The sequence below is a fragment of the Fistularia commersonii genome, chromosome 12 (genome assembly GCF_037954325.1).
Source record: "Fistularia commersonii isolate RoL2024-O1a breed Wild chromosome 12, RoL_Fcom_v1.0, whole genome shotgun sequence".
NCBI classification, from domain to species: domain Eukaryota; kingdom Metazoa; phylum Chordata; class Actinopteri; order Syngnathiformes; family Fistulariidae; genus Fistularia; species Fistularia commersonii.
In genome coordinates, this window is record NC_141295.1 from 4042606 (window position 1) to 4070520 (window position 27915).

Here is a 27915-nt window from a genome sequence, read left to right on the forward strand (position 1 = left end):
TAGGAAGCTATTGAAGCTAATGGGTGATTGATTGATGCCATTCAGGGTTGTCCTATGGTAGCACACAGCTAACAGTGGCTAATTGGAGGCTTTTGAAGCTAATGGGTGATTGATAGATGCCATTCAGGGTTGACCTATGGTAGCACTTGGCTAACAGTAGCTAACAGGATGGCTATTGTGGCTAATGGATGATTGATAGATGCCATTCAGGGTTGACCTATGGTAGCACTTGGCTAACAGTAGCTAACAGGATGGCTATTGTGGCTAATGGATGATTGATAGATGCCATTCAGGGTTGACCTATGGTAGCACTTGGCTAACAGTAGCTAACAGGATGGCTATTGTGGCTAATGGATGACTGACAGGTGCTACTTCAGGGTTAAGACATGCTACTTCATGGCTAACAGTGGGTAACGGACGCTAACAGAAGACTATTGACGCTACCGGATAAGTGACAGATGCTAATTCAGCGTTAACAGCGCTAACAGGGGCCAGTAAGGGACGGTAATGGCACGATCGAAAAATAAGCCCCGCCCCCAAAGACATGTAACTGGTTGTTAACCTCGCTGATAAGGCATATCGATTAATGATTGGCAACTGATTGATTGACAGGCCTTCAACCTCCCTCACCTGCCGGGGAAACCCCATCTTTTTTCCCACCGGAAGTGACATCATCGATGGCTTTGGCGTCCGGCGCGGAGTGAAAACGGCGGGAAGAAGAAGCTCCGCCCCTCCTTCTCCTCTCCATCCCTCTTTTCCTCCCTCTCTTTCTTTCCTCCATCCTTCTTCTTCCATCTTTCCCTTCTTCCTCTCTCTCTCCTCTCACCTGCGAGCCATCGCTCGCCCCTCCTCCTCTTCCTCCTCCTCTTTTTCTTCTTCCTCCCTTCAGATCCACTTCCTCCTCCCACCTGTGCGCACGCGAGGGGGGAAGCCACGCACGCACGCACGCACGCGCGCGCGCGCGGCAGCCTCGCGAGGACATGCGGACGCGCGGGGGAGGAAGAAGAAGAAGAAGAAGAAGAAGAAGAGGAGGAGGAGGAAGAGGAGGGATTCCCGCGTCACGGTGAAAAGTTAAGATAGAGAGCGTGCGTGCAGGCTTGCGTGTTTTTTTTTTTTTTTTTTCTATTTTTCAAGCCACGCCGGTCCGGACACACGGCGTGGACACACACACACACACACACACACACACACAGCCGGAAGCTTCTCCGGGAGGAAGGGGGGAGGGAGGGTGAGGGGGCACATCCACGTCCACGCCGACCCCCTCCCTCCCCCTCCCACTCGTGGACTCCCTCCCCCCCACCCCACGCACACACACACACACACACACTTCCGGGAGCATGCACGGTGCACCTCCCGCCCCGGGACACCCGGTGGACGAAACCCACGCACCGCGGCTCTGACAGCTTCTGCACCTGGAGGTCCGGATCCAGAGCGCCGTCCAGGATTACCAGGGGCGGGTGGGGTGGGGGAGGGGGTGGGGGAGGGGGAGGGCACTTCCGGAAGCGAGTGATCGATCGGATATCGAACCTGATCGATCGGAATCGCCGTGGGAGGGGGGGAGTAGAACCCGCAACCCCCGCGGATTAACCTGGGAGGGTCTCCGCTTCTTCTTCTTCTCCATCATCATCATCTTCTTCTTCTTCACCTGAACGACGGTCGATGTCGGAAAGGGTGAGTACCCCCCGCACGCGCACACGCACACGCACACACACACTCACACTCACACCTCCTCCTCTTCATCAGTGACGTCACTTTCCCTCCCGCCAACTTCGGATCGGAAGTGGCATGCGAAGAAGTTTGTAATCGCATCGTGCGTGTTGTGCGTGTGCGCGTGCACTGTAACCCCCCCCCCCCCCGACTCCGCACACGCACACTTATTCTCCAAAAACTTTCCCATCTGAGGAACAAACATGTTGCCCGCACCTGCGCGGATTTACGCCGACAGGGGGCGCCGTGTGCGCGGGGCTGGCTGGACTCTGTGTGTGTGTGTGTGTGTGTGTGTGTGTGTGTGTGTGTGCGTGTGTGTGTGTGTGTGTGTGTGTGTGTGTGTGTGACTCCATGCTTGCATTGAGAACACCGCTGAAATTGCTGTATTCAGTGACCGCTGGTTGCATTCATGCACCCAGGATTGGGTTGCGTTGATTGGCCCTCCTCAGGCTTGCATTTACAGGAAGTGTATGTTTCATTGGCCGATCACAGGTTTTGGGATTGTTTGGATTCCAGGTTAAGGTTGCATTCTTGGACCCTGTTTGGGTTGCATTCGCTGCATGTTAGATACACAAAGTGCATTTAGGGACCGCAGTGCACAGACTCCAATTTAGTGCAGGTTAGCGTTGCATTCACCGCTCACAGGTTAGCCTTGCGTTCATTGACCGCAGATTAGCGTTGCGGTGGTCACAACCAGGCTGCATGCCGCTCACAGGTTAGCGTTGCATTTACCGCTCACAGGTTAGCGTTGCATTCACAACCGCAGATTAGCGTTGCATTCAATGACCAGAGGTTAGCGATGCATTCACTGCTCACAGGTTAGCCTTGCATTCATTGACCGCACGTTAGCGTTGCATTCACCGCTCACAGGTTAGCGTTGCATTCATTGACCGCACGTTAGCGTTGTATTCACTGCTCACAGGTTAGCCTTGCATTCATTGACAGCACGTTAGCGTTGCATTCACCGCTCACAGGTTAGCGTTGCATTCATTGACCGCACGTTAGCGTTGTATTCACTGCTCACAGGTTAGCCTTGCATTCATTGACAGCACGTTAGCGTTGCGGTGGTCACAACCAGGCTGCATTCCGCTCACAGGTTAGCGTTGCATTCATTGACGCACGTTAGCGTTGCATTCACCGCTCACAGGTTAGCGTTGCATTCATTGACGCACGTTAGCGTTGCATTCACCGCTCACAGGTTAGCGTTGCATTCATTGACCGCACGTTAGCGTTGTATTCACCGCTCACAGGTTAGCCTTGCATTCATTGACAGCACGTTAGCGTTGCGGTGGTCACAACCAGGCTGCGTTCCGCTCACAGGTTAGCGTTGCATTCACAACCGCAGGTTAGCGTTGCATTCAATGACCAGAGGTTAGCGTTGCATTCACCGCTCACAGGTTAGCGTTGCATTCATTGACGCACGTTAGCGTCGCATTCACCGCTCACAGGTTAGCATTGCATTCATTGACCACATCAAGGTTGCATTCACTGCGGATTCGTGCTGCGTTCACTGACCGCAGGAGATGGGATGGAAAGCAGTCTCCCCACCCTGTGTTGCTGTTGCCATGGTAGCAGCGTCCCGCAACCACATGGTCACAACCAGGCTGGGTGTTGGCAATCTGGCGTTTTCCCCATGGATTACCGGATTATAATCCCGTGAGTGTATGTTTATGAAAGTTTTTATTGTTAAACTTTCCCTCCGGAGTTGCGTTCAGAGTCGCTCATTCACCGGAACTCTTTCACCCTTTTCTTTTCTCCGAGTTCCTCATCGCGCTCGCCCTCCTGTGGCGTTACCCAAAACACCGCCGTGGATTCCAAAAGGCTCCGATCGCGACGTGGAACCCGAGAACGTTCCGGTAGAACGTGACGGTGGAGTAAACCCACCTTCTCCCAAGGTCACCAAAGATCACCGCTCGCCCCTCCCGGCGCCTAATCCCCTTTATCCACTGGATCGAAGCGCTCAGACGCCTTCTCTCTGGGCGAAGCGGAGCTGTTGGAGGGATGGAGGGGGTTCTCCGGTCGATGGCTGTGAGCGGGTCGCAGTTAGCAAGCGCGCTTGTGTGTGTGTGTGTGTGTGTGTGTGTGTGTGTCCTAAAATAGAGTGTTCAATATTGTCTTGAAGTGAGGAGAAACAGTGGGTTTTTCCCTCTTCAGCTCTTCGCTCTGCACGCCGGTTGTTCGTCTCAGACAAATGTCACGGCCGCGTTGCGCTAATAATGCTAGCGCATTAAGCCTTCGATGTGATTGGCTAGGTCGTGGCGACGAGAACGCCTCGATTGGTCCGTGACCGGTGAAACAGGAAGTGCGGCATCCCGATGTTTTCCCTTTAACAGACTTTTGATGTGAACGCTAAAATGCTAAATAGCAGAACGGGGGCTGCCGGCATTGACCTGCGATGGAGTTCGAGTGTGGTCATAACACACACACACACACACACACGCACACACACTCACACACATGCAGGTGAGCAGAATCCTGCCGCAAGAGAAAAGTTTGCTTGGTTCTCCTCAGCAGACCTCCTCCGTCTGGGAGCCCCAGAACATTTCCGTCCGCGTTCTCTTAGTATTTATTTCCACGCTTCCAGGTTCTGTGAATTTGCGCTTTTAGCATGTTTATTGGTTTATTTATTTACATGATGTGTGTGTGTGTGTGTGTGTGTGTGTGTGTGTGTGTTTCGCTTGTGCTTCTGGCTAAATAATGCAGCAGCTCCGGCGCTGGGTGTGTTTTGAGGCGTTGGGTTCAAGGTGAGTCCAAGACGCCGGCTGTCAGAGTCGGTTTGGGATTTTTATTTTTTTATTTTTATTTTTTATAAAAGATGCGTTCATTTCCTGTCGGGAAATTTGGCACCGCGGGGATTTACAAGCACAGTCAATCCGGACGATAATCCGGATCCGCCGGGGGTTTCGGAGACGTCCGGTTTTATAACATCCGGTGAGATTGATGGCGTCGAATTGGAAAAAAATAAAACAGCAAGGATCGTTGGCCCGGACTGTAACCATGACAACCATTGCCGGGGCCTAAATCACGCCGGACCTCGACCCGCAGCGACAACAGGAACCCGTGAATCACCGGATGAGGTGCGTGGCGGGCGCGTTCGGCTCGCCGGGCGAATCCGTCCGCTCGGCAATTATGTCTAATTGCGCGGCGGTTAGCATCTAGGATGCTAATTTCTCAGCGAGGAGGGGGCGGAGCTTCCTGGAATGCACATCCGGACAGGGATTGATCGCCCTTCCTCGCCGGCAGAGATCATTCCCTGTTCCACATCACCGGGGAAAGACACCATCACACACACACACACACACACACACGTATCTGCCGGCCTTGCTGGGATCAATATGCTCTCATAACTCAGCGCCCCTGACGCTGACCCTGATCGCAGATCATTATTGCCCCCTGGAGATGACACACACACACACACACACACTCACACACACACACACACACACACACACAGGTGTTCTCGACGCTCCGTGCGCTAGCGCATCTTCCCAGTTAGCCAAACCCCACCGTGACCTTCCCTCCGACCTCTCCAGCTAGCCTTCAAGCCGTTAGCTTTAGCCCGCTTACGCGTCAACATGAGCTAAATCCTATTTTGAGAAAAAATCTCGTCTTAACCTTAGCCGACCGGCCGACGGGTTGCCATGGAGGCGGGCGCTGGTGCAAACGCAAAAACAAGATTCTCTTGACAACAGGATGGGAAAATTATAAGCGTGCTAACGAGAAGCAGCTTGAATGTGATTGGTTGAAGACGCGCGGCAGCCGTGAAGTACCGGGGGGTCGGGGGCGGGGCGGGCGGGGTTAACGTGGCCTCTTTTTCTTGTCAAAATCTGTTTGTGAAGATGTTTCACCAAGAGGCTTGGTGAAAGTGTTGGCGGGAACAAAAGGTACAACTTCTGGGGTCTGACCTGCTACCTCAAGCAGAGCAGGGATGAAGATGTTGAGGTTCTCTTTGGGACTGATGACGTTGGATAAGTTCAGGAACGAGTCCATCAGAGGGGTAGCAGATCTCAGATGTTTTGGGGAGAAAGCAAAACAACGTCCATACAGAGGTGGTTCGGTCCCTTACAGAGGGAGGGATAGGGAATATGTTGATAAAGGGGAGGCAGGAGGCCTAGAGGACGACCAAAGAGACGATTTTTGGAAGCAGTGAAAGAGGTCAGGAAGTTTCTCGGCGTGAGAGAGGAGGATACAGAGAATAGGGTGAGATGGTGGAGGTTGATTCACTGTGGCGACCCCTGAAGGGAGCAGCCCAAAAGAAAGGGATACTCCTAAAATCAGATTGTAAGGCTTGTGCCTTTGGCCCCTCCAAGGTAAGACACACTTTGTTGTCCCTCCTGACAAAGCTGGCCTCTTTGACCCCTCCCTCGACACATCTGTCTTCTCTGGCATACATTGCTGCCTCCGAAGGAGTTGCCCTTGTCCTTCAGGTGTAGGTGGACCTCAGAGTCTTGCCCTGAAGTGTTGGCTCTTCTGCATTGGGCCAACCGTTTGTGTGGAGGTTGTTTCATCTCCCCAGTGTAGACCTCATGGCGGCTGCTTCTCCATCTTGTTTCTGAGCGTTCACCTGTCTTTACCTCAGGGTGTTGTGGGGTTTGAAGGGTACAAGTACATGTTGAAAACTCTGCAATGTACGGAATGGCAATGTCTTCACGTTTGCTCCTCTTGTTCCGTGTTGGACAAATTAGGGTAGCCACAAGATTTAAGGGCTTTCTGAACATGTTGGAACTCTGTTTTTCTGCTGATGGGATGTCTGGTGAGGAGTTCCGGGTACCCAAAGTCCAAAGGGCTGATGCGAGTCAAAGAGCAAGTATTGGTCCACGAGTGTTGGTTGCTCTTCATATCTAAGCCCCTGTCCTGTTGAAGTGAACACAATAGTCCAAGAAAAGACGTTTGTCACCATTGAGAACTTGACGTTGGTGTGGATCATGTCGAGGGGTGTCGTGAAAGCTTCCCCTTCTTGCCTCTTGATCTCGACCCACGTATCATCCGCTTAGCACAACCGCCAGCCGTGGTATTTTTCATCGTCCAGTTTGACGCAATGTCATTTGTTTTGCTGACGACAAAATAATCGTGGCGCTAGCTTGTCGGTTAGCCGCTATCCTGGTTGTGGGGTTCCTCACGCTTTCCCAGCAGGACAACCAATCAGTTGCCGCCACCCTGCATCACCTCTAACACCCCTTCCTGCTGTTTACAAAGGGGCACAGGATAACATGGGAGGTTGGCAATGCTAAGCTAACGCTAGGTAGACCTTGTAGAGGCATTTGCGTCCCATTCGAGATGACCGTTTGTCTTCAGAGTAGGGGTGCCCCCCCTCAACCTCTGTCGGCGCACACGCTAGTAATAATCCCTCACTTCCTGTGCAAACAGGAAGTTCTGAGCCCCCTTCAACTTAAAAGCTTCAGCCACCACGAGTGATGTTCCCCAGGATCTGACAGCTTTTAGCGCCGGAACAAGTCATAATGGACACCATTTTGCATTTTGTGTGTGTGTGTGTGTGTGTGTGTGTGTGTGTGTGTGTGTGTGTGTGTGTGTGTGTGTGTGTGTTTGGTAGCGCGGCTATTCCTGTCTGCTGTCTGACCCGGCCTCACCGACGTTGGTCTTTCCGTGTTTGTTTTCTTCTCCTCCATCACGTCTATATTTAGTCTCCATCTCCCTTGTTGGCGGCACTTCCTGGAAAACGCCGCGCCTGAGTTCGGACGGCGTCCGCCGATGGCTCGCCGGTGTGTGTGTGTGGGCTTATTTGGAAAGCAAACCATATGTGTGTGCGTGTGTGTTTGGTGCTCATGTTGCCAGGTTTTCCCCCTACACCCATGAAATTAAGTGAAACCCCGGCTTTTGTGTTATTACGTTACATGTTATCGCACTATTACACTGTTATTACACTATTATTACACTGTTATTACACTGTTATTACCCTGCATATTGCAGGCGTAAACGAACGATGTGTTTAGTGACCTTGTGCGGGAAAGTCGCTACCCCCCCTTTCCCTCCAAGGACCAGCTACTCCGGGATTAGCCCGTCAGAATACTTCGATGTCACGCTCGTGATGTTAGCGGCGCTCCAGGTTACCCATGCTAACCCTTTGCTTATGTCGAGTGTTTACAAAGAATTTCTTCACTGTTCGGTTGAATTTCGCCGACATCCCCCCCCGCAAGAACTCTCTGCGAATTGAGCGCTAATCGCGTTGCGGCAACTTCCTGTCCGGGTAGCGTCCGGGGTTATTAATCCCCGATCAGCCGGTAATTACTACGTCCTTACATGGTTACCGCTGATTATAACATATAACTTCTGCCTCGTGGCCTTAATCACTTTGTAGCTGGTTCCCGTGGCAACTGCCTGGAGCCTCACATAGTTTATATGGCCCAGTTTGCACTTGGCGCGTGCACGTATGTGTGTGTGTGTGTGTGTGTGTGTGCGCGTGTGTGGGAATATTTTATTTTGGGCTCTATATAAGATTAAAGAAAGTGGAAGGCTGATATTTATTGCAACATTAATCACACGGTGCCTCCCTGTTGCGCGCACACACACACACACACAAACACACACACACACACACACATGCAGTAACTATTATTTTAGAAGATGTTGCATTGGTTTATATTCATTTCCTGGAGAGTTACCTGCCGCACACACACACACACACACACACACACACACACACACACACACACCAATCACTGAGTAGTTGTCTCCGACCGGATCCTTAATCAGCTGGATCGATTGCGCCCGAGTGAGTGTGTTCCTCCGGTGTGTGTGTGTGTGTGTGTGAGGGGGGTCGGTCCTGTGGGCTAATTGGTTGCCGACGGCAACCGGGGATTGGCTAGGGGGAATAAGTGGGATTTTTAAAAAAAACACATCTTTATTTCTTCGTCTATGTTTTGAAATCTTGTTTCCTTCCACTCGCGGCACTGCTAACACCGCCGCGTCGTCTGGTCAGATTCCGGAGTGGCGTGCTCGGGATAAACCGCCGCCGCCGCCACCAGTTTCCTGTTAGCTTCCGCTAAAAGCTCGTTATCTCCGCCGCGGTGTTTCCGGCGAAAAGGACGTCTCCAGCTTTGAAGTCGGGTTCTCCCGCCTGACGCAACACAAAGGGGCCGCGGCGCAACGGCGGAAGCGTTAGCGCGCTACGCTAACGAGACCTGATGAAATCCGAGGTCAGCGTTCGGGTGGCGCGCGTTTCTACTCAGACAGAAAGAGAGAGCCGCCAAAGTCGGGACAGGAAACCCCCTGATAGGTCTCTCAGCTTCCACGCCAGGTATTGATGACCAATCAGGAGGATCAATAATGGCGGTAAATCAAAATGTCATCGAGTCCCGTCCTTTGGTGGCCCTTGACGGCCCGAAGCGCACACAAGTGTTAGCGTCGCTAGCTGAGGGGGCTGGTCTACTTAGCTGGAGCTAACACTTAGCGCGCATGCACACACACACACACACACTCTGCAGTGTAATCTTGTTTCAGGAAGGCTGTTTTCTTCTCCTTTTTTTGCATGTGTTTGTTGGAACTAATTTTGCGTCAGATTAAAAAACGCTTGATCCAGATTACGATCCGGTTTATAATCGAGATTATAACACAGATTATAATCATGGGCAAGATTTTATTCCCGATCCTGATCCAGCCCATAATCCAGATTTAGATTCCAAACGCTAATCCAGGTTATAAAAGCGAATACAATCCAGATTATAATCTGGATTACTAATAATAATGGAAAAACTGATCTGACTCATTCTCACAGCCATTGTGTGCATATATATGTGCCTGTGTGTGTGTGTGTGTGTGTGTGTGTGCATAAAGTCTCCTCCCCCACCTGTCGCTCAGTGTTTCCTCTCCCGCTCCTCTATTTTTACCTTTTTCCATTCTTTCAAACCCGTCGCCCACGTCGTGCACGCTACACGTGCACGACCTCCTCCTCCTCTTCCTCCTTCCCGGCTGTCCGACCCCTCGTTTCCGGTCGCCGCCGTTCGCGTGTGTGTGTGTGCGTTTCGGCAGCGACGTCCTCAAACCCAGCTGTATGCACATATGTGTATGTCGGCGCACATGCGTGTGCACGTGTGCACATATTGTTCATATCTGCTTGCGTCTGCTCATGGAGGCGTAGGACTTGAACGCATGCTGCAAGTGTGTGTGTGTGTGTGTGTGTGTGCGTGCACCCCGGCGTGCGCACGCGCGCCGTCACTCTCCACCTGCTTGTCAGGAACGGTTACTCGCCGTGTGCGACGGGAGGCGGATAATTAAAACGGGGTTGGGAAGGGGTGGCGAGGAAGAGGCGGCGGCGGCAATGAAGAGGAGGTGGCGGCGGTGGCGGCGGCGGCGGCGGCGGGAAGCGCTCGCGGCTCTAATTGCACTCGACGGGTTTTCTCGGCGCCGCCCGGTGAAATTTGCCATCCTCGGATGTCTTCTATTCCTGTTTAGAAGGAACGGCGGCTGTGGGCAACGGCGCCCTTGACCTTTGACCCCCACCGGCGGTAATCTCGTCCACCCCCGTCCACCAGGGGGCGCCGTCGAGCAGCGAGCGCTTGTGCGTGTTTTTTTTTTTTTTTTTTTTCCTGAATTGAAATATGGTTGTTCGTACGCCCACGCGGCAATCAATTACATGTGTGTATCTCCGCTCCCACACACACACACACACACACGTGCACGCACGCACACACACACACCGGTGCGGAGGCGAGCTGACGTCAGATGTGATCCGGCGCCGTCCAGCGCCGGGACTCGGCCGCTTGCTCATCGGATCCGCCGCCCGCGACAAAATGTTACAAATAAATGATTAAATTTCATTTATTTTCCACCCGGGCGTGGGAAAATTAAATCGAATAAAAATAAGTCATTTAAATTAAAAAAAAAAAAAATAATAATAATAATGAGCGGTTGATTTTATTTTATTATATTAGGATGGAGGCAGGTGAAGAAGGTGGAGATGGTTGAGGAGGATGGAAGTAGAAGCAGGTGGCGTCTGCCTCGACTTCCTTTCCACTTCTAATTGTGCTTTGATTAGTGTGTCTGGGTTCCCACTTTTATTTTTCCCGTGTGTGTGTGTGTGTGTGTGTGTGTGTGTGTGTGTGTGTGTGTGTGTGATGGCCATCTGCTTGTGTTTTGGCAGCAATACCCTCAACTGATCGGTGATTTTATGTTATGTAACTCTCTGGTTTATCTCAGGGTTCAGTTCAGGTTTAGTTCAGGTTTAGTTGATCTGATGGTTTAGTTTTGGTTTGTTTTTCTGGTGTTTAGATTACGTTTAGGTTTAGCTGGTCTGAAAGTTTAGTTGGTTTATTGGTTAAGCTCAGCATAGTTCATCCAAAGGTTTGGTTTAGTTTCCTTCAAGGTTTGGATTAGTTGATCTGATGGTTTGGATCAATTTAGTTTATCTATTGGTTTGGATTAATTAAGTTTATCTGAAGGTTTGGATTAGTTGATCTGAATATTGGTTTGGTTTACCAGGTTTTGGGTTTGTAGGGTTTGGGATTAGTACTGTTGATCGGATAGTTAAGATTAGTTAATCTGATGGTTTGGTTTGGTTTGTCTGACAGTTTGATTCAGTTCAGGTTTAGCTGATCTGACAGTTTGGTTTAGTTTAGTTTAGCTAAAGGATTTGATTACCTCATCTAATGGTTTGGTTAAGTTGATCTGAAGGTTTGGATCACAGAGACGACCAGCAGCACAAGTGGAGTCATCTGATTGGGTGGAACCCTGTAGGTGTCTGTTCATGCTGCTCCCTGATTGGTCAACCTCCGGGAAAAGAAAAAGAATTTCCCGTTTGTGTTGATGTCAGGATTCGTTGAGGATTCGAATTCCGCGCTAAGGAGCTAAGCTAAGGAGTTCAGGGAGTGAATCCACCGGACAATCAAATTGTCCCTTTGGTCATCAAGACCTTATCGGGGGGTCACGTGACAGGAAGCGATCGACAGGGTGGGGGGAGGTCAGCCAATGAGGGGCAGGAAAATTTCCTTTATCGTTAACTCCCGTTTCCACAGCAACGGACACTGGCCTCGTGAGAGAAGCCAGACTTGAGTTACCCGGGCTTGTTGTTGTTGTGATGGGAAGAGAAAAAACCAACACTTCGCAACCCATACAGCTCCACCCCCTCCACTGCGTAACCACGGTAACCAGTGCCAATCACCCTCTGGCAAAACGGCCATGTATTGATTTGTAAAACCTTTGGCGTGTGAATGGGCAAATGCAGTCCAGTGTAAAGCACCATTTGCCGTCGGCCATCTTATATATATATAATAGTTTAGCATTTATATACATATACATTGCCTAAATATATGTAAATGTATGTAAAGAATACTACAGATGCAGTATTTGCTCTGAGAATGTTAATAGAGAAGAACAGAGACGGCCAGAGGGAGCTGCATTGTGTTTTTGTAGACCTAGAAAAAGCATAGGACAGGGTGCCAAGAGAGGAGCTCTGGTATTGTATGTGGAAATCCGGAGTGGCAGAGAAGTATGTTAGACTGGCGCAGGACATGTATGCTCACTGTGAGACAGTGGTGAGGTGTGCTGTATGGGTAACCGAGAAGTTCAAGGTGGAGGTGGGACTCCATCAGGGATCAGCTCTGAGCCCCTTCTTGCTCGCAGTGGTGATGGACAGGCTGACAGATGAGATTAGACAGGAATCCCCATGGACCATGATGTTTGCGGATAACATTGTGATCTGTAGTGAGAGCAGGGAACAGCTTGAGGAAAATCTAGAGAGGTGGAGGTATGCTCTGGAAAGGAGAGGAATGAAAGTTAGTCGCAGCAAGACAGAATATATGTGTGTGAACGAGAGGAACTCGGGTGGAGCGGTGAGGCTACAGGGAGTGGAGATCAAGAAGCTGGAGGATCTCAAGTACTTAGGGTCAACAGTCCAGAGCAACGGAGAGTGCGGAAAAGAGGTGAAGAGACGGTCCAAGCAGGTTGGAATGGCTGGAGAAAAGTGTCCGGGTTACAAAGAGATAGAAGACTATCAACATGAATGAAAGGAAAGGTGTACAAGACAGTGGTGAGACCAGCGATGATGTTTGGACTAGAAACTGTTCCAATGACCAAAAGACAGCTGGCAGAACTAGAGGTTGCAGAGATGAAGATGTTGAGGTTCTCTTTGGGAGTGACTCGGATGGTTAGGATCAGGAATGAGTCTATCAGAGGAACGGCACATGTTAGATGTTTTGGAGAGAAGGTCAGAGAAGCCAGACTGAGATGGTTTGGTCATGTACAGAGGAGGGATAGTGAATATATTGGTAGACGGATGCAGCAGTATATGTACATGTGTGTGTATTTACAGTATTGTAAATAAAATCCAGTATTGTAAATAGCTCGCCGTTAGCTAACCACGCTACATATCCAGAGATGTTTATGAATGGGAGATGGTCGGCGCCTCCGCCAGCCACCACCGAACTGTGATCGGTGGGACGCAAACAAACAAAAAGAACTCAAAAATATTGATATGAGAGAAAAGAAAGTGATAAAAAAAACAGCGAGAAAGAGACCGGGATCACTTCCTGTTCCTTCTCCTCCTCCCTCTGTCACTCCATCCCTCTGTTTACCTTCTGCACTTTGCAAACTGTCAACTCCCGGGGAGTGGGTGTGCGACACGCTTACATAAAACCGGCCGCGTTACACAACCCTTGTGTGTGTGTGTGTGTGTGTGTGTGTGTGTGTGTGTGTTCATGCTTGTTGCCTGCGTGTGGGTTGCGGGGCTAAAAGTCTTGACAGCATCTAATATAACAGGATAGAGACGATTGCGGCGGCGCACGTGAACGTGTGGGCCTGCGCCCGTGCATGTGTGTGTGTCTGTGTGTGTGTGTGTGTGTGTGTGTGTGTGTGTGTGTGACGCGTCGCTGGCGGCGACACAAATCCCCTTCCAGCAGCAGCTGTGTATTAATCTCCACCTCTTCCTCCAGCCTCCAGTCTTATTCCTAAACTATTTGATCTCCTCCTGACCCCCCCCATCCTCGTGCACGCCCGCCCTCGTGCATGAGCACGTGCACGAGACGAGCGCCGGACGTGGCGATGAGGCTCGGTCACATAAGCGACGATGAAACACTCAGCCGCCGAAGAAACCCCCCCCCCCCGCGGTAAAGGGCGCTAACGTTAGCCGCTAGCAGAGTAGCGACGCATGCGCTTTACGTTGCGTCGTACTTCCTGTTTGCCGCCATCTTGGTTTTACTTTTACTTTCACTTTACTTTTCACCTTCATCAACATCTTCATCATCGTCTCCGTTGGTAACGCTCCAACGCCAATTCGACGAAGAAAAAAGACAAAAAATACATTTCTCTCGGTGTGTGTTTCCGCGACGACCAGGCGGCCGCACTGTTTATGATTTTTTTTTAAGTTTCTCATTTGTTTACCTTTATTTATTTATTTATTCATGTTTCATTCCCATGCCTGCGAGAGGCGGCAGAGAAAAAGTCACCCCCGAGGGGAAGGTTTGAAGCGGCAAAGCAGATAGTGTGTGTGTCTGTCTCCGTGTGTGTGTGTGTGTGTGTGTGTGTGTGTGTGTGTGTGGTTCTTTGACTACATAATCCGTCACTCTGAGACACCTTTTATCTCCCCGCTGTTGTTTCGACCTCCCTCTTGCCCCCTCCATCTCCTCCTTTGTTTTTTACACACACCCCGCTTCTCTTCCTCTTAGTCGCCGTCTTTATCCTGCGTGTGTGTGTGAGTGTGTGTGTGTGTGTGTGTGTGTGTGTGTGTGTGTGTGTGAGAGACGGCCTCTTTCCCGAAGGTGCGGTTGTCATCTTTTCTTTACTCGCTGCCGCTCGGCAACGTTTCCCGCGGCACGCTTCCATCAGCTGACACACACTGTGCGTGTGGAGGTGTGTGTGTGTGTGTGTGTGTGTGTGTGTGTGTGTGTGTCAAAGCCACGCTCACACGTCCGTGTGCCCCCTGTGGAATCTGTCACAGCACTCCCGCACACCCGCTCCCCTTCTAGCATCCATCAACTTCCCCTCTCTCTGTTTCTCAACCCCTTCTCTCGTTTCCTGGCTCGCCAAGTCAAACCCTCTCAGGTCGCCGCCGCCGCCACGCGTGACCTTCCTCGTCCCCGTAGAACCCCCCCCCCAAGGGCTTCCTCATCTGAGATGCACTTCCGCCCCTCGTACATCTTCCCTCGCCGCCCTGTCGATACTTGCCGCCGGTTGATTGATTGGTGGCGGCGAGATGTGACACATGCCCCGCCCCTTTTTGTTGTTCAGAGTGACTGGTGTTTGAATCGGACGCCTCCGGTGCCGCCTCTTGTTTCTTATTTGTTGCTGCTGGCCTGACGAGTTGCCAACGCCTTGATCTGTCCGATCTCCATGTATGGTTCGTGAAGCATACAAGTATGAACCCCCCAGGCCGGCCAGACATGACATGTATGCTTCGGCCAGACATGACATGTATGCTTCGGCCATGACATGACATGTATGCTTCGGCCAGACATGACATGTATGCTTCGGCCAGACATGACATGTATGCTTCGGCCAGACATGACATGTATGCTTCGGCCAGACATGACATGTATGCTTCGGCCATGACATGACATGTATGCTTCGTGAAGCATATATTCTTTTGTCAATGTGTGCGCGCACGTGCTTGCAAACACACAACCCTCGAAGGCTGGATGGTGTCTAAATATTTTATTTCAAGATTCATTTCGTCTTTGCAAAGATACAAAACAGGAGCCTTCCCCGGGGCAAGGATGGGAGCGGTCTAAAACCTGGAAGCCGACCCGGATTTATACCCCTCCCTCATGAAGCCCTTCAGGGGGTTCCTCCTCCAGCGCATAGCCTGGTCCTGGCCGGCGGGAGGAATAAATCTCGAGGAGTAACGTTTTCGAGTTGCGGGGGTACTATGGGATGGCGCTTGCGGGATTATAATTTACATGTGATTATTTCCGGGGTGGTAGCGGCGGCGGAAATATGCAAATTGTCCAATGTGATTCAGGAGCCATTATTCCCGTGTCACATTTAGTAGGCGACCGGTGTGTGTGTGTGTGTGTGTGTGTGTGTGTGTGTTAGATCCATAACTTCAAGATTTGAGTAACCAATGAATCAGTCAGTAAATCAGCAGACTCATAGAGACACAAATCTTATCAAACACGATGAATAATAATAATAATAGCAGAAGATAAATCGACCAATAAAATCACATCTTTGCACCCAGGCGATGATCTGATTAGGCTAATGTAGCCACTAAACACATGCACACACACACACTGTAGTCCATGCAAACCAATAGGAACACAGAACGCTGCATTCCAAAGAGAGCGGAGAGCCCGGTGGACTCGGACTCCTTGGGGAGCTGTAAATCCCCACAGGCAGTGAACGCAGCGTCCTGGCAGGTCCTCCGGTCACGTGACCTTTGGCTGAACTGCCAGGCGTCCCCTGGGGATCAGATCCAGGCCCTGGTGAGATTAACTGAGACCATTAGCCTGGTCAGCTAATTGTAAAATCTGGGAAAATACTTGTTGTTTTGTTGTACTTCCCCAGTCCAGCTTCCTGCTCTGTGGATGCAGTACAATTCACAGTACTTCAACCTGAAGGTTCCAGCAGTACTTCCTCTTCTGTCCCATGACTCCTGACTCATGAAGAAGTACATTGTTTCTTTGTAGAAATTAGGGATATTTCTATGGACCTATCTCTTCTTACTGCACTGCAGTCACTAGAGCAGTGGTTCTTCTTCTTCCCAGGGGTTCGGCGGAGGTCAAGACACACATTGGTGATGACATCACTGGCTGCAGGTGATCACGCTACATAGCTCGGCCTATCTGTGCCGCAGGGATTTTGGCGCGCTCAGTTGTAGTAACTTGTGACTGTCGTGATGGTACGTCATGTGATTTCTTTCTTAATATTTTAATCCCTTCATACTAATTATGTCGGGCAAAAAAAAGAAAGCGGTCGGAAGAATACGTACAATACGGATTCACATGTATGACGGAACGTGATCGGAATCGATGTCCTAACTGCATGATTTGCAAAGACAAGATGAGCAATTCTAGTCCAGCACCGGCAAAACTAAGGGAAGGCTTCCTTCAGCTGCATGGAGATGGGAGCTACAAGAACATAGCGCTTGCTGAATTCAAGGTGAAGGGAGCCAGATTCCATGAAAAGGCTACTCTGCCTGTTCTTTGTACCCATCAACGAAACGATCCTCCATCCAATAAAGAAGGGTTCGGTGAATGCGCGTGTAAAACAGGTGGGGTTCAGTACCTCCGACAAGGTTAAGAACCACTGCGCTAGAGGTAGTGCTGTCACTAGAAGTACTGCTCGTACTTGAAGTATTGCTGTCACTAGAAGTAGTTCTGTCACTACAGGTACTGCTGTTACTAGAAGTAGCACCAGAAGTAGTACTGCTTGTACTAGAAGTTGTGCCATCACTAGAAGTACTGCTGTTACTAGAAGTAGTGCTGTCACTAGAAGTACTCCTCTTACTCGAAGTATTGCTGTCACTTGAAGTAGTGCTGTCACTAGAAGTACTCCTCTTACTCGAAGTACTGCTGTCACTTGAAGTAGTGCTGTCACTAGAAGTACTCCTCTTACTCGAAGTATTGCTGTCACTTGAAGTAGTGCTGTCACTAGAAGTACTCCTCTTACTCGAAGTACTGCTGTCACTTGAAGTAGTGCTGTCACTAGAAGTACTCCTCTTACTCGAAGTACTGCTGTCACTTGAAGTAGTGCTGTCACTAGAAGTACTGCTCGTACTCAAAGTATTGCTGTCACTTGAAGTAGTGCTGTCACTAGAAGTACTGCTCGTACTCAAAGTATTGCTGTCACCAGAAGTAGTTCTGTCACTACAGGTACTGCTGTTACTAGAAGTAGCACCAGAAGTAGTACTGCTTGTACTAGAAGTAGTGCCATCACTAGAAGTAGTGCTGTCACTAGAAGTACTGCTCGTACTCAAAGTACTGCTGTCACTTGAAGTAGTGCTGTCACTAGAAGTACTGCTCGTACTCAAAGTATTGCTGTCACCAGAAGTAGTTCTGCAACTACAGGTACTGCTGCTACTAGAAGTAGCACCAGAAGTAGTACTGCTTGTACTAGAAGTAGTGCCATCACTAGAAGTACTGCTGTTACTAGAAGTAGTGCTGTCACTAGAAGTACTCCTCTTACTCGAAGTACTACTGTCACTTGAAGTAGGGCTGTCACTAGAAGTACTGCTCGTACTCAAAGTACTGCTGTCACTTGAAGTAGTGCTGTCACAAGAAATACTCCTCTTACTCAAAGTACTGCTGTCACTTGAAGTAGTGCTGTCACTAGAAGTAGTCCTCTTACTCGAAGTACTGCTGTCACTTGAAGTAGTGCTGTCACTAGAAGTAGTGCTGTCACTAGAAGTACTGCTCGTACTCAAAGTATTGCTGTCACCAGAAGTAGTTCTGCAACTACAGGTACTGCTGCTACTAGAAGTAGCACCAGAAGTAGTACTGCTTGTACTAGAAGTAGTGCCATCACTAGAAGTACTGCTGTTACTAGAAGTAGTGCTGTCACTAGAAGTACTCCTCTTACTCGAAGTACTACTGTCACTTGAAGTAGGGCTGTCACTAGAAGTACTGCTCGTACTCAAAGTACTGCTGTCACTTGAAGTAGTGCTGTCACAAGAAATACTCCTCTTACTCAAAGTACTGCTGTCACTTGAAGTAGTGCTGTCACTAGAAGTAGTCCTCTTACTCGAAGTACTGCTGTCACTTGAAGTAGTGCTGTCACTAGAAGTAGTGCTGTCACTAGAAGTACTGCTCGTACTCAAAGTATTGCTGTCACCAGAAGTAGTTCTGCAACTACAGGTACTGCTGCTACTAGAAGTAGCACCAGAAGTAGTACTGCTTGTACTAGAAGTAGTGCCATCACTAGAAGTACTGCTGTTACTAGAAGTAGTGCTGTCAGTGGAAGTACCGCTGGCATTACAGGTAGTGGTGTCACTAGAAGTACCGTATTTTCTGGACTATAAGCCGCTACTTTTTTCCTAGGTTTTGAACCATGCGGTGTATACAAAAGTGTGGCTATTCTGTGGATTTTTCTTCCATCGCTAGGGGGCGGAAGTAGAATCCAAATCAAGACGTATAAATCAATGCAAAGAGGAATAGCAGAAAGAGCAGATAAAAAGCAGATAGAACACGCATGACAAATTACTAACTGGTACTTATTTTCAAATCCTCGCCCCTTCATCATGGAAACCACAAGAAGAAGCTCGTATGATGCAAGTTTTAAGTTGAAGGCCATCCAGCTTGCTATCCAGGAAGGAAACCTGGAAACCTGGACATTGCTCATGCAATGCCAAAAGTCGAAAAAAGCTTTCAGAGGACATAAAAGCAGGTGGCCTGAACTTGAAAATTTTTTTCTTTTCAACATAGATATCTGCGGCTTATAGCCCAGTGTGGCTTGTATATATATTTTTTTTTACTTTTTTTTTATAAGAGAGCGGATGCGGCTTATTTACAGGTGCGCTCTATAGTCCAGAAAATACGTTAGAACTGGCACTCCAGGTACTGCTGTCACTAGAAGTAGTTCTTGCACTGGAAGTACTGTTGGCGATGGAAGTACTACGGCGATAAGGTGTCCAGCAGAGACATTGATGGAAGGTTTGATGGGACAAGAAGCCAATGGTTTTTATTTGTGATACCACTGTAATCTGCTCGCAGGAAGTAGCTGCTGTGGCAAGTCATAGTGCAGGTGAAAGCCAGTTTAGCGCTAGGCTAGCACGTTTTATTTTTGTCATCTTGCTAACGCTAGCCCTCCTAGCCCTTCAAAAAAATGTCGTCTTCTCTGAGCTGGCGGTGGAACGTGGAGTGCTTCTCCAGAGGTCGCCCCAGGCTCGCCTTTCCTTCCCCTCGCGACCTTTGCCCCCTTAAAACCCCTCGGCTAAAACCCCCGTGTTGACGAATGGCTCCCGCAGGGGCGGCCCCTCATCGATCGGCCGATCTCCGCGGACCCATCTTAGTTACGCCCCGTTGCTATGACAACCGGTGTCCACCCCCATCCGACCCTCCGCTGCCCTTCCTATCGAGCGCAGCGCTTTTACGGCGTAATAACCCGGTCGCAAACGGACCTTCCGATTGCCGTGACGACCCCTGGACGACCCCTGGACGACCCCTGGACGACCCCTGGACCCGTCACATTGATTGACAACCTGTCAATCAATGTGACGAGTCCCCGTGTTCTCCGGCCTCCAATCACAGCTGTCAAAACTCTGTGATAGAGATGTTCCCCAAAAGTGGGCGGGGCCTAAATCGCTTGATTGACAGCCGGCCGCTGAACGCAGGAGGATCAGAGAGACTTGCAATCCAAATCGATACCAATAATCGATCGGAAAGAGAACCCCGCTTCTTTATGAGACGACGAAGTGGTACGTTCCGTATTGGGGACTGTAAGATGGACCGTTCCATTGTCGACCCCCCCCTCCGGCCTCTTTGTGCTTCGAAGCTTTATTTCTTTTTTTTCCACTTCTGCTGATGCGGCTCTTCTGCTCCGACGGCGGCGGATAACCACGACACGCCGCCGCCGCCGCCGCCGCCGCATTGACGCTTGCGCACGTGCACGTATTTCGTGCAATCCTATTACGGGGGGACGCCATCGGCTGTCGGATTGACGAGCCTGAGGTTTTGGGGCGGCGGATTGAGGGTGGGTGGAGACGACAGCATGGATTAGTTAGCATCCCAACACACACACACACACACACACACACACAAATAAATGTGTGTGTGTGTGTGTGAAACTGCCAAGGATCGGTATAATGGGCTTTTTTTATATCTGCCTCTTCTTCCCAACTTCCTCCGTTGGATCAGCGATGGTGAACTCCCACACACACGCACGGCGCGCATGCACGCACACACACTTCCACTGGGCGTGTGTGTGGCCGTGCCACTTACAAGGGTCGATTGTATAAATGGTTTTGAGCTGCCTCTTCATCCCAGCGTCCTCCATTTACACACACACATGTGCGCAAACACACACGCACACAAAAACACTCACACACACACACAAGGTGTGTGACGGTACGACTGACGTGGATTGGTATTATGGGCTTTTTTTTATTTGCCTCTTCATCCCAACCTCCTCCTCTTCATCAGCAATGGTGAAGTCACACACACACACACACACACACACACACACACACTCCTCAGCTGAGTGTGTGCGACTGACGAGGATCAGTATAATGGGCTTTTTTATTATCTTCCTCTTCGTGCCCGACTTCCTCCTCTCGACCAGCGATCGTGAATTCACACACACACACACACACACACACACACACGTGCACACACACACACACACACACACGCGCACAAATGTCCTCAGCTGTGTGAGTGTGTGAGACGGTGCGACAACGGGGATCGGTTTTATGGTCTTTTTCATCTTCCATCTTCCTCCAGATCAGTGAGTGTGAACTCACACACACACACACACACACACACACACACACACGGGTGAAAACAACCCTCCCACTGGATTGGAAGCTCTGGTTTAATCCCCATAAATTCAAAACTAAAGCCTTCCAGAAGTTTCTGTGGGTGTCCGAATGCTTTTCCCTTCTGTGGCGTTGGTCCCTGAATGCGCACGCCAGCCGTGCACGTGTTCCTTTTAATTAGAACTCTTTCAGCTCCGGCCGGTCGACCGTCGCCCTCGAACCCGCCGCCAATCACGTTGCTCGCCGTTCATCGTCGGGGGCAACCGACCGGCGACCGTTGTCTCTGTGGTAACCGTGTTAATTGTGGAGGCTCACAGCTTCACGTCCAGTTTTTGTTTTGCCGTGTTATGCGCATGCATATTTGTGTTTGTGTGTGTGTGTGTGTGTGTGTGTGTGTGTGTGTGTGTGTGTGTGTGTGTGTGAAAACTGTCTTTTCTCTATTTCCTCAATACAATTCTAAGTTTATTTCACAATTCTTTGTTTTACCCCCCCCATTTCTTACATAATGGTTTATTCCAGTTGATGACCGCAGGTTGGTCATGTGACTCTATGTCACAGCCAGGTGACCTTATCGTTTTGTGTGTGTGTGTGTGTGTGTGTGTGTGTGTGTGAAAACTATCTTTTCCCTATTTCCTCAATACAAGTCTGAGTTTATTTCACAATTTTTTTTTTACCCCCCCCATTTCTTACATAATGGTTTATTCCAGAACTCTTATAGTTCAGTTGGCAACCTTGTGATTGGCCGAAAACAGCCAGGTGACCTTGTTCATCGGTTCTTGTGTGTGTGTGAACATGATTTTTTTTTTCTCACCAAGAGATTTGGAATTATTTTAACATTTTCGTTTTTCAGCCGTTTCTTACTAAATGGTTTATTCCAGTTGATGACCGCAGGTTGGTCACGTGACTCTATGTCACAGCCAGGTGACCTTATCGTTTTGTGTGTGTGTGTGTGTGTGTGTGTTTGTGTGAAAAAACTGTCTTTTCTCTATTTCCTCAATACAATTCTAAATTTATTTCACAATTTTTTGTTTTGATCCCCCCGTTTCTAACATAATAGTTTATTCCAGAACGGTTACGTTTCAGTTGGTGACCGTGTGATTGGCCGAAAACAGCCAGGTGACCTTGTTTATCTGTTTTTGTGTGTGTGTGTGTTTGTGTGTGTGTGTGTGTGTGTGAACACATTTTTTTCTCTTTTTCCCCGATAAGATACTACATTCACTGCTTGCCCCCCTGTTTCTTACTGAATCGTTTATTCCAGGTGGTTGGTCACGTGACTCTATGTTGATCTTGTGATTGGCCGAAAACAGCCAGGTGACCTTGTTTATTGTTTTTCGTGTGTGTGTGTGTGTGTGTGTGTGTGTGTGTGTGTGTGTGTGTGAACATGGATTCTTTTTTTCTCACCAAGAGATTTGCATTTACTTTAACATTTTTGATTTTCAGACGTTTCTTACAAAAATGTTTATTCCAGTTAATGACCGCAGGTTGGTCACGTGACTATGTCGACCGTGTGATTGGCCGAGAACTGCCAGGTGACCTTATCAGTGTATGTATGTGTGTGTGTGTGTGTGTGAAAACTGTCTTTTCTCTATTTCCTCAATACAATTCTAAGTTTATTTCACAATTTTTTGTTTTGATCCCCCCGTTTCTTACATAATGGTTTATTCCAGTTGGTGACCGTGTGATTGGCCAAAAACAGCCAGGTGACCTTGTTTATCTGTTTTTGTGTGTGTGTGTGTGTGTGTGTGTGTGTGTGTGAACACATTTTTTTCTCTATTTCCCCAATAAGATACTACATTCACTATTTGCCCCCCTGTTTCTTACTGAATTGTTTATTCCAGGTGGTTGGTCACGTGACTCTATGTTGATCATGTGATTGGCCGAAAACAGCCAGGTGACCTTGTTTATCAGTTTTGTTTGTGTGTGTGTGTGTGTGTGTGTATTTGTGTGTGAACAATTTTTTTTTCTTTATCTCCCCAATTAGATACTACATTCATTACCCCCGTTTCTTACTGAATCGTTTATTCCAGGTTTTTGGTCACATGACTTTATGTTGACCGCGCGATTGGCCAAGTGACGGGACGCGTGTGTGACAGTTTATCGAGCAGTTCCTTGTCTGTCGGTGTGAATAAGAGAAGGATTGGACGCCTCTTTGATTGACAGGTTAAACCCCGCCTCTCGCTGCCAGTCAGCTGGGATAGGCTCCGCCCCCTTCCCTGGCCCCGTATGCAAATGAGGCATCCTCTGTTTGTTGTCAAACAGGTGGCTGGGACGTTACTAACCCCGACCAGTACTTCTGTGTACTTACACATTCCCCTGCAGGTAAAAGTAGGTAAAAGTACTTTGTTTTCCTTGGCGCGAGCGCAGGTCCCCGAACTGCTCGCGCCTCTTTGTAAGGGGAGATGAAGAGGGACCGGCTCTGGAGCGGAGCGAGGCGCGACAAATTGGATTCCCTGCGCTCCGGCGTGCACGTGCACAACGCCCGTCGGGGGGAAGTGTGTGTAACGGCGGAAAGTGTGTGTGTTTGTGTGTGTGTGTGTGTGTGTGTGAGCGCTTGCAGAATTCAGGTTTTATGTATTTTTTGAGACGCGGAAATTTCCTGGAGGCCAAAACGTTGTCACAGAAGATATTTTATATATTTATATATGTTTTTCCCTTTTATATATACATACATATATATATATGTACTCTATAGTTATAATTTTCTTTCATGTTCTTATTTTTTCATTGTTATTTTTATAATGCCTGAGCGCACCGCCATCAGTTACAGGCCCAAACAACAACAACAACAAATTAATAAAACAAACAAGGATGTGTTTGCAGACAGTGAGCGGAGAGTAATCTATTACTTTGACAGTGCTGGCGCTCGTGCGCGATGGGAGTGTTTGCAAACGCCATGAAAAACTCGACACTCATTCATTTATTTATTTGTCCTAGAGCAACACTCACATAGACGTGCAACCATTCACTCATTCATTCGTATGTCATACAAGGACATTCAACCGTTCACTGGAATTCACTTTTCACGTCGACATTCACTCATTCATGTGGCATAGTGACGCACAACCATTCACTCATTCATTCTTTCACTCACATAGCTCAGCATCCAACCATTCACCCTCTCATTCACTTGTCATACAGAAACAGCCATCCATTTATTTGTCATTCATTCACTCACTCATTCATATGTCATATAGAGACATGCACCCATTCATTCATTCATTCATTCAAATGTTTATAGAGATGTGCACCCATTCATTCATTCATTCATATGTCACATTAAGACATTCATTCATTCACTCATATTTCCCATTAAGATGTGCACCCATTCATTCATTCATTCATTCATATGTCATGTCGAGACATGCACCCATTCACCCATTCATTCACTTGTCACATAAAGACGTGCACCCATTCATTAATTAATGTTTTCATTCATTCATATGTCATATACAGGTGCACTCATTCATTCATTAATTCATTCATTTGTTTATTCATTCATATGTCATATAGAGTCGTGCACCCATTCATTCATTCATTCATTCAAATGTTTATAGAGATGTGCACCCATTCATTCATATGTCACATTAAGACATTCATTCATTCATTCATTCATATGTCACATTAAGACATGCACCCATTCATTATTGTTTTCATTCATTCATCCATTCATTCATATGTCACATTAAGACATTCATTCATTCATTCACTCATATTTCCCATTAAGATATGCACCCATTCATTCATTCATTCATATGTCATGTCGAGACATGCACCCATTCACCCATTCATTCACTTGTCACATAAAGACGTGCACCCATTCATTAATTAATGTTTTCATTCATTCATATGTCATACACAGGTGCACTCATTCATTCATTAATTCATTCATTTGTTTATTCATTCATATGTCATATAGAGTCGTGCACCCATTCATTCATTCATTCATTCAAATGTTTATAGAGATGTGCACCCATTCATTCATATGTCACATTAAGACATCCATTCATTCATTCATTCATATGTCACATTAAGACGTGCACCCATTCATTATTGTTTTCATTCATTCATCCATTCATTCATATGTCACATTAAGACATGCACCCATTCTTTCATTCATTCATCCATTCATTCATTCTTTCATTCTTTCATTGATTGATTCATTAATTCATATGTCACATTAAGATGTGCACCCATTCATTAATTCATTCATTCATATGTCATGTCGAGACATGCACCCATTAATTCATTCACATGTCACAGAAAGACGTGCACACATTCATTAATGAATTTGTTCATTCATTCATATGTCATATAGAGATGCGCACTCATTCATTCATTAATTCATATGTCACATTAAGATGTGCATCCATTTTTTCATTCATTTGTTCATACATTCATTCATTCACATGTCATATAGAGACGTGCACCCATTCATTCATTCATTCATTCACATGTATATAGAGTCGTGCACCCATTCATTCATTCATTTAAAGCAGCATCTGAGTGCTGTTCGTCCCGACGGTCGTCTCAGACGGCGGCTCATCGATCGCGCGGCTCCGGCTGGTTTTGAGCGTCGGAGGCGGCGAACGGGCCTCTTCTTCGCCGTCCTCGTCTTTTTACCGCGTCATACAGGCTCCGTTACACAACGCCATTAATCACCCGCCGCTTCTTTCTGCTTTTCCTCCTCATCTGATAGAACGCAATTCCACTAAATACTTTTTAATCTCACACACACACACACACACACACACACACACACGCTCCCGGCTGGTCGAATCAGACCAGTAACCTGTTTCATGATGAGACGGCGTCCAGCGCCACCTGAGCCAAATATGCCGTATAAATAGTTTTTCTTGCAAAAAAAAAAAAAAAAAAAGACATTATACTCGAATGATCCGGTGCCTCCTCATCACGCAGGAGATGTAGGGTCGCCGTGGTAACGGCCACAGGAAGTGACGGGTGGGAAATGAAGCGGAGACGGGGTGCGAGGAGCGCCGCACGAGCCGGCCAATCAAATTAGCTCGCTGGCAAAGGCTTGAGAAGTCCGTGTGAGAGCGTGCACGTGGCGTGCGTGCCTCGGTGCATTAGCTGATTGATGCCCCCCGTCGCCCACTCCCAGCCAATCACGGAGTAGCGTTGAGCAAAGGTCAGCCCCCCCCCCAGGACAGGTGCCGTTAATCTTCGATGCTGTCGGGGGGGCATTTATAGCCTGGTCGCCGCGGACGACCAGCAGGAAATGAGTCGTCCTCCCTAATGCGTAGCATTAGCATTAGCATCAGCTAGCAATCGCTAATTATTTCTTCCTTATTTGTCCTATTTCTGAAAAGCGCCACCTCTCATCTCCAGAAGGATGGAGTGATGATTATTAACCCTCCTCTTCCTCCTCCTTCCGCGCTTTCAGTCGCCGTTATTTAACGTGGATTAGCATTTAGCACCAATGGGATTGGGATTATGGCTCCCGGGTGCTCCCGGAAGGTGCAACTACAAGACGCCGAGGAATAATCTGGAATTAAATCCAGTTTATTAGGGGAAACATTGGAATAAAAATCCCGGTGACTGATCCAGATTTGGCTAATCCCGGGGTAATCTCAGATTATCCGTGCGCCCGTGCATGCAGGGGAAATGAGGAGGGCGCCGCTTCTTTTCAGCCTTTCAGAATAAATTGCTACTTGTCACTTCCGCATCGATAATCCCGGCCATCAATAATCCCTGATTTGCATCTTGTTTTTGCTGTTGTTGCTTTTGATGGCAAAGCTAAGGTCACATGACCAACAGGGATGTTTTAAAAAACACCTTATGACATTATGTGTTATTACATGATTATATGTGTTATTACATGATTATATGTGTCATTACATGTGTTATTACATGATTGTATGTGTTTTGACATGATTATGTATGTGTTATTACATGATTATATATGTGTTATTACATGACTATATGTGTCATTACATGATTATATGTGTTATTACATGATTGTATGTGTTATGACATGATTATGCATGTGTTATTACATGAGTATGTATGTGTTATTACATAATACTCATTTTTAAAAAGTTTGAGCTTAAATCGGGGACTTTGTAGGATGTGACGTGTCCCGGGGATTATTATGGGATGCAGCAGGAGGCTAGCGGACCGAGGGCCTCCAGACAACTAACTCGGACTCTGAAGGCGTTCATCCAGCTGCAGGCCGTAGAAGTCTGGCGATCTTCCTCCCTGAAGCCGAGCTTTAACTCTTTATTTTTTTTTTACTTTTTAACCCCCTGCAGACTGCTGCGTTGCCATGACGAGCGAGGAGGAGGAGGGCCTCGGCGTCGGAGCAATATCGGCCGGCGGGCGGCCGGCGGCGGCGGCGAGGATCTCCGGGGATACGACGGCCGAGGGCGGAGGCGACGACATCGTGGCCGCTTCCTCCCCCCGCGGGGCCTCGCCGTACCGCCTCCGTCGGGCCAAGGACGAAGACGAAGACGAGCGCATCATCGAGGAGGAGCAGTTGGAAGAGGAGGAGGAGTGCGAGGAGGACGAAGACGAGGACGACGGCAGCAGCAGCACCAGCGTGCTGGTCGTCCCCTATCCTGAGCTCGTACCCGTGGTGTTCTTCTGCCTGAAGCAGACCACCTGCCCCCGCAGCTGGTGCATCCGCATGGTGTCCAGTCCATATCCTTTACCATGCTCGTGCTGTGGGCGCCATTCGTGCACAGGTGGGCGCGCACGTCGGGCGCCGGCCTCCGATCCCAGCGTCTGTAGGGCTTTTACCACTTGGTGTGACCCGGTATTTCCTCTGAGTGAAGTACAACGCAGGGCCAAACCAAGGCGCCATGTGAGGGAGTACTTGTATGCTCTGTGGAAGC

General features: G+C 48.6%; 1 protein-coding gene across 1 annotated transcript; it reads left to right on the top strand.

The window, feature by feature from the left end:
- Window positions 1-1010: 1010 nt before the first annotated feature.
- Window positions 1011-27888, top strand: LOC147228196 (uncharacterized). The gene is made up of 3 exons (XM_086156119.1): window positions 1011-1671; window positions 27334-27744; window positions 27851-27888. The coding sequence occupies exons 2-3, from the start codon at window positions 27348-27350 to the stop codon at window positions 27886-27888; spliced, it is 435 nt and encodes a 144-aa protein (XP_086012245.1). The 5' UTR covers window positions 1011-1671; window positions 27334-27347.
- The last annotated feature ends 27 nt before the right edge of the window (window positions 27889-27915 follow it).

Excerpts from the sequence above, each read along its gene's own strand:
- LOC147228196 (XM_086156119.1), top strand. The coding sequence starts at position 27,348 with ATGACGAGCGAGGAGGAGGAGGGCCTCGGCGTCGGAGCAATATCGGCC. Across the intron at positions 27,745-27,850 it reads TCCTTTACCATGCTCGTGCT|TGAAGTACAACGCAGGGCCA; the intron begins GTGGGCGCCATT and ends ATTTCCTCTGAG.